General features: G+C 33.9%; 1 protein-coding gene across 2 annotated transcripts in view; it reads left to right on the top strand.

Annotated features, from left to right (window-relative positions):
- Positions 1 to 7,681, top strand: part of LOC108693327 (chondroitin sulfate synthase 1) — a 19,791-nt gene extending 12,110 nt beyond the window's left edge. For both annotated transcript variants that reach the window (XM_018202215.1, XM_018202214.1), the window contains exons 4-7: positions 2,800 to 2,940; positions 3,204 to 3,384; positions 5,725 to 6,081; positions 6,633 to 7,681. In XM_018202215.1, the coding sequence (XP_018057704.1) occupies positions 2,800 to 2,940; positions 3,204 to 3,384; positions 5,725 to 6,081; positions 6,633 to 7,588 (1,635 nt within the window). In that variant the 3' untranslated portion in view covers positions 7,589 to 7,681. The remainder of the gene's footprint in view (positions 1 to 2,799; positions 2,941 to 3,203; positions 3,385 to 5,724; positions 6,082 to 6,632) is intronic.
- Positions 7,682 to 7,896: the final 215 nt, after the last annotated feature.

Raw genomic sequence — 7,896 nt, 5'->3', positions numbered from 1 at the left:
CGAAATAAAAGATGTTTGTTTGATCTAAATGGGATTGATAAATCGTTTTGTTATTCCACGAAATAGATTAATAAAAGAGAAAAGAAAGAGAGAGAGAGAGAGAGAGAGAGAGAGAGAGAGAGAGAGAGAGAGAGATAAACAGATAGAGATAAATAGAAGTGTTTATTATCATTCTAGAGCAAGTCCTCTAAAAAATATAAAAATAAGTAAAGAGAAAAGTAGAAGAACAAAAATATACAAATAGCAAAAATAATACAAAAAATATATGAAACTAAAGGAAAAATTGTAAGTTATATGTATAAAGCAAAGAAAAAAAATGAAGGATAGCAAAGTAAACAGCAGCCACAAATAAAAAGTCGGAGTAAATTACAAGGAAAAAAATTATAATTCAAAATAGAGGCACACAGAACCTTGAACAGATTTTAATTACGTCTGTAAATATTAAAGTATCAATATAATTGTCGTAATATTCATATGCATGTAAATATAATAAAATGCACAATTCTTGAAGAAAGACAGATAAAAATATACCCTAAAAAGCATATTCTAAAAAAAGATCGGAAGTTTTTAAATTATTACTTCACTTTCTTTTAACGAGTCTTTCGAATCGGAAGGCGTTTTTTTTCAAAAAAACGTAATGTTCTATAAAATTCTAAGCGTGATAGATTTCTTTACGTAACTGCCAGAGCAAGTCACGCGAGCGACTTTTTAAAAGATATTCGTCAAGAGACGCCGACGTAATTATACGAAATAAGAAACCACCACACCCAGTGTTATGATTAACACCCGTATCGCGGGTTTAGCGTTTCGATTCAGATTCATTCCAAAGGACGTTCCATTAGGTCGCGGTCGTAGTGCGCACACAGGCAGGAAGTTTGTACTTCAACTCCGTTTCTCTGGCTGCGTGCTAATTGCACATTTGATGGTACGCTTCATTTGTGCATGTGTTCAGACATTCGGGACGAATTATATATACTGGACTCCTGCGGAATCAGCAAACGCAATTGCTGCGTTGATCAAGCATAAAAGCCTAATCGGATAATTCCTCATGCTTAAATTAACTTTGACTAAAAGTAAAATGCGTGAATCATCGATAAAGAGAAACACAAGAATTTGCCAAATTTCAATACAAAAGACTTTAATTTGTCTGCTACTTTAATTATTTATTTAAATTATTTGTGTTATTTAATTCTTACTTAGAGATCTTCTTAGTTATGTATTTATAGCTTGAAAATTAATTTATTTTTATCTTAAAGATGACAAAATTACGTGACAGCTTTATGAACAAATGCTTTGATTTCTTTTTAACAATGAAGAGTTGCCATGTGTTAATAATTTCACTACGGCTATTGAATAAAATCTTATTATATCTACTAAATTAAAAAAAAGTGAAAAATAAAATATATGGAAAGAAGAGAAAATTATTTAAAATAATTAGTATTATATAAGTATTATTAGAAATAAAATATTAGGTGTACAACTTTGCTTCCGCCGTTTTCCTATAGATGGCTTTAGCGGTAAGTGGTGGTCGAAATAAATAGATCATAGACGTCATACAATAAACTTGGGCATCTGTCAACATAACCCCATAGAAACATTAGTCGATTTGTGTCTGCATCATAAAGTTATTCTCGATTGAAAATGTCAGTTTACGAGCCAAATTCTCGTCATTTGCGGGAGGTTTTAATTTTTTGCTTCAATATGAAGAAATCTGCGGCTGAGGCTCATCGAATGCTCTCAAATACTTATGGTGAGGCCGCTATTAGTGAAAGAACGTGTCGTGAGTGGTTTCAACGCTTCAAGAACGGTGATTTTGACGTCGAAGACCGGCATAGCGGTGGAAGAGAGAAGGTTTTCGAAGATGCAGAATTGGAGGCATTACTTGAGCAAGACTCGTGTCAAAATCAAGAAGAATTGGCACGATCATTGGGAGTGACTCAACAAGCCATTTCAAAAGCCTCAAAGCCATGGGAATGATTCAGAAGCAAGGAAATTGGGTGCCGTACGAATTGAAGTCGAGAGATTGTGAACAGCTGCTTGAAAGGCAAAGACGGAAGGGATTTCTGCATCGCATTGTGACTGGGGACGAAAAATGGATTCATTACGATAATCCCAAGCGCAGAAAATCATGGGGAGTTCCCAGCCATGCTTCCACGGCCAAACCGAATATTCACGGCTCCAAGGTCATGCTCTGTATTTGATGGAACCAGCTCGGCATAGTGTTATGAACTGTTAAAACCGACTGAAACAATTACAAGCGATCGGTATCGAACGCAATTGATGCGTTTGAGCCGAACATTGAAAGACAAACAGCCGTAATACAACGAGACACGATAAAGTGTTTTTGCAGCATGACAATGCTCGATCCCATGTTGCGAAAGTGGTCAAGACATACTTGGAAACGTTGAAATGGGAAATCCTACCCCACCCGCTATATTCTCCAGACGTTGCTCCCTCTGACTATCACTTGTTTCGATCAATGGCACACGGCCTGGCTGACCAGCACTTCCGGTCTTATGAAGAAGTAAAAAATTGGATCGATTCGTGGATAGCCTCAAAAGATGACCAGTTTTTTCGACGCGAGATTCGTACGCTATCCGAAAGATGGGAGAAAGTAGTGGCCAGCGATGGACAATACCTTGAATCATAAATGTATAACCAGTTTTTTACAATAAAGCCTCGAATTTCGGAAAAAAACGGTGGAAGCAAAGTTGTACATCTAATATAGTTTTATCATATTACTTATCATTGCTCAACTCTTGAAGGTGTCGATATTCATAATATATTCATTCCGCACAGATGCAGTCGATTCTTTATCACAATAGCAGCGGGGCTCAGGCGTTCACCGGAAATCTTAAGAAGAAGGAGGTTCATCGTGCCATTACTTTGCATCCTGTGAAAAGTCCGCCTCACATGTACAGGCTGCACAATTACATGAGGGTTTGTATTACATCACGTATCATAATTACGGTAAACACTACGGTTACGTGAAAAAAACTGCATTACCTATCTGTGAACTGTTAAGTAATTTAATAACCGTTAGCGAACGAAGTAATATAAGCGATGCAAGAAATAAATCGCCTCACGATTTTTACAATTAGTCCATATCTCTGATGTATCATAGTTGCTGCTTTGGTGCAAATGCGTTTATTGCTTAAAAAATTATCTTTGCAAAAATTATACTGTGCAATATATTCCATCAGGGATTACGAATACAAGACTTGCAGCAGGAGAGGATTCGTTTGCACAGGGACATTTACACGATGGCTCAGGTGTTGGGAGTAAGCCTAGAAGCCTTGAAGAACTACGAAATAGCGGAAGGCGTACGTCTCTTTCCGGTCGACTCTAATTCCGAGGATTATCCCGGCGATACGGACACACTGGGTATGATATCTTATTTCCGTCATTACAAACCACTGGTAAGAGCCGAACTTGCATTGCCTCTTTCTTTTTCTCAAAGATTCTAAAAATAGAGATTGCCCGACTCGATCCATGATTGGCTCTGCCATGTTGTTGTGAAACCGGATGTGAGAGTGAGAAAAGCGAATATGATAGTAAGAGAAGCGACACCAGCTTGCTGTCAAGATTCTCATCAAAATTGGCGTAATTGATATATTAGCGCGCATTTCTAAAATCACATGATTTCTGATTTTTATTTTTACAACATCATGCCGAGCTTTGGCTGATCTCTATTTCTTCTCTCTTACTTATAGTTGATTCTTATATTTAAGATTCAAGTACAATCTTAAGTCACATGAACCAGAAAGTATTAGCATCTTAAGATATTACTTAAAACGGGTTTGAAATAAGAACAAACTGTGAACACTGGCCTATATACGCATATTACTTTGCATTTTTCTTATTTTTATCTTCTGCTAACTCGTAAAAATTTCATTTAAATGATTACTCTTTAGATTTATTTATATATTTTTTATAAAATTATGCGTTTACTCTAATTTTTTTATATTAACACTCACGCATCTTTTTAATAAGTTTGTCGATCCCTTCCCAGGCTTGTAAATATATGCATAACTGTTTATCTAATGAATATTCCACATTATTATTCCGCACTCCTTTACTATATATGTTCATACATTATCATCACTTCCTCTATTTAAATTCCTACAATTTTTCAAACCATCTTTAGAACGTAAAATATCTTTAGAACGTTAATAACCATATTTTTCGATCGTAAAATTTTTACTGTATATTGCTATTAAATTAACGCTTCCGCGTTTATTGTGTACTTACACAACTACAGTTATCTGTCACGTTAATGCACAGCTTGTTGTACCGACAGGACAACACATCAAATTATATTCTAAAGGGATTGTAACTCTATTTGAAATTGAATATGCAATCTCAAAGACGCAAGAATCATAACGCATGACTTTGTCGCATAGTTTCTCATGTTACATTTCATTGACAACGTTTTGCTTGCAGATCTAAATTTCATGAAAAATAAATTAAAGGGAACTGTGAATAATTTAATATTGGCAAAAATTTATTTTTCCATGATCTCAATTCTTGATCTTCGAAAAATTAATCTTGTAATTATTAATCTGTTACCTTTAGAACTTTCAAGAAAACAAAAATAATAAATAAATAATTTCCACAGAAAAGAAATACTAAAATAATTTTTTGTTACGCTTGATATTTACTTGTAAAATGATGAAAATTGAAAATAATAAAGGAAAGTCTAAAGATTTAAAAATAAATTCCTTACTTAAAATTTGTAAAAAAAATTAGATCTCTTTAAATCTCTTGTAATTTAATATTTTCTTGTAATAATATTTCAATCACAAAAATACGCTATGTTGATTAGATGGTTTTAAAAATTAGTATTTAGTTTAATTATTTTATATAAATTGATTTAACATTGGAACTAAGCATACATTGCAATATATTTATCAAATTTAAATAATTGATGAATAAAGTCTCGCTACTTTTATTCTAATCATTTCTTATATCTTTTACACTTTTCCCAGATTTGACGATTTCCATATTATTGCGTTGACTCATATATATAACTTATATACAATACGTCGCAATAAATTAGAATTAACTGACTGAAAACTAAGAGTTGAACTTAATTTACCAATAAAAAACTGCAATCGAGATCATGGGTCACGGAACATTAAGATCCTAGAGGAAATTACCACATTTATTTGCTTCCTTCAATTAATTTTCTGTCATTTTCAACGCTTGCTACAAAAAAATGCAATTTTTCGAACACGTAATGCAACATAGTCACGGATTAGCAACAGTGTGATTAATCATAAAAATTATACATATAAAGTTTGACATTTATGCATTTTTTTTTATTTCCAAGCTACGAATAAAATTATTACGTTTTTACAATTCCAAGCCGTAAATATAATTTACTGTCTTAAAAATCGATTCAAAAACTAAAATTGACTGTAATTTAAAATCTACTCTAATATTGAATTTGTAATCTTCATATTAATATTGTTTTTCGTATTCTTTATATACAATTAAAAGAAAAAATCTTTCTTATTTATTATAATAAATCATAATATAATGAATTAATATAATTTTATGTTGAATATTGCAAAAATAATGTTCAGCATATTTTAATTTTCAAACTTTTTAATTTTTGAGCTCGAATTTGCAAAATATTTTTAAAAAGTTTTGACATTCAGTGTTAATTACAGAGAAATCAGCCGGATTCATTGATTCGCTAAAAAAATCTTGTTTGTACAGGTGTGCCAGCGAGTCTTCGTTCGTTCAAACCGGCCACGAGTGACGAAGTGATCCCGTGGGACTTTCTCTTGAAATTGGAATACAGTTTAACCGATTCTAACCCCAGGCGACGTATTCATAGTGACATCAAAGAAGGCCTGGAAGATATTACCAGGGAGGTCATGGCTTCCATTAATTCTTATTCAAGGCAACGGGGCCGCATAGTCGAAGAACGGTCTGCTCTTTACGGATACAGGAGAGTAAATTCTTACGGAGCTGATACAATATTAGATCTTCTGTTGGTTTATCGAAAATATCGGGGCAGGAAGGTTACTCTTCCTGTTCGAAGACACGTTTATCTCCATCAACATTTTACCGGTACGATTACTCATGTTTTTTACATTTATATACGTCACAGTGTTAACTCAATAAATGTATGCTGTAGTCTGTTATAGTCAATATATATATATATACATTTTTTAAGTGTATACATTTACTAAAGTTAGCACTTTAACTGTGATGTATATAGAGTGAAATCATCAAAAATTAATTAATCTTTTAATATCCACAAGACATATTTTTCTGTCCAAAGTTAAATAATAATGTTACAGGTAAGCGTTAACCAAAATATAGGCATAATGTTTAAGTAATTATCAGAGTAAATATAAATAAATTACATTTATTTGAAATATGAAATTGTAATTGCGAAAAAGTAACATAAGCTGTAATTTATTGAGTTATGATTTTATATATATATACAGCTATTTAATTAAAATTATTATTAATTTTAATTAAAATAAAAAATTTCATTAGGTTATAACATAATTGAAAAAATTTATGATAATATATGAAGAAATATTATTGAAGTAAAGTCGCTATTAAGTATTAGCTTAAACTTTAGCTTTAACAGATATTAAATGTTCTCGTAGGATTGGAAATGCGCGAGACAGTAAATGGCGTCGAAGTTCAATCTCGACAGAAATCAGACGACAAATCTATTCATAGTTTACTCCACGGTGGCTTTCTGAATTTCAATTTCAACTCTCAAGAGGAAGATCCGGTGCAAAGCAAGATCATCAATTTTATCTTACCTCTATCAGGCCGCTATGAGATCTTCCAAAGATTCCTCCAGAATTACGAAGATATCTGTTTAACTAGCGGCGAAAAGACGTCATTGCTCGTCGTACTTTACCAGCACAAAAGTGAGAATACTTTCAACAAAACAATAAATCTGATTGAACAGCTCAAATACAAATATCGCAGTGCCAGCATGGAGATTCTACCAGTCTCCGGGGACTTTTCGAGAGCTCGAGCTCTGGACTTGGGCGCGTCGAAGTTGCAGATCGATGATCTAATGCTGTTCATCGATGTGGATGTCGTATTCACGGGCTCAGCGCTGAATAGGATACGTTTGAACACGCTACCAGGCCGAAGAATATATTTTCCAATAGTTTTTAGTCAATATGATCCCAAAGTTGTTTACGGCGACGCCAAGAAGCAAGACAAGTTTATCATAAACGAGATCTCTGGACACTGGAGGCAGTATGGTTTCGGAATAGTTTCACTGTACAAGAGTGACTACCTTACTGTGGGCGGTTTGGATCTCTCAATTCAGGGCTGGGGTAAGGAGGACGTGGAATTCTTCGAGAAGGCAGTTAAATCAAGCCTCGATGTCTTCAGGGCGGCGGATAGGCACCTGGTGCATGTATATCACGAGATAGAGTGTAGCAAAGAGCTCTCTAGCCTCCAATTCTCTATGTGCATAGGATCCAAGGTTGATACATATGCCGGAGTTGAAACTTTGGCCAATATGATTTACAGTAACCCAAACATACTACGCTTCGCCAAAGAGAGGAGACAGAAGAGGACGAACCCTGCTGGTTAATGATGGATCTGTCAAATTGGAATTATCAGCTGTTGAATACAATTTTATTAGAAATCGTAGGGAAAATTGTAAAAATATTTTTTTCATTACGCACTCGCCTCGATAGTGACTTCAGTTACGCGAATGTAATATCGAAGGGAATCGAATCATGAACTTTTCGAGTGCCAGAGTATCTCGTTAGTCATAACTGTTTGTGTAAATATGTTTGTCTGAGTCACGCAAGCAAATAAAAAAATCAATACTGATATTTTATTGTATGACAAAATGTATATATCGAAGCTTTAATCGAGAAAACAATTTTCTAAAAT

Source organism: Atta colombica, unplaced genomic scaffold, assembly GCF_001594045.1.
Source record: "Atta colombica isolate Treedump-2 unplaced genomic scaffold, Acol1.0 scaffold9, whole genome shotgun sequence".
Taxonomy (NCBI): domain Eukaryota; kingdom Metazoa; phylum Arthropoda; class Insecta; order Hymenoptera; family Formicidae; genus Atta; species Atta colombica.
The sequence above is the reverse complement of the archived record's forward strand: the minus strand, read 5'-3'. Positions and strand labels throughout refer to the sequence as shown.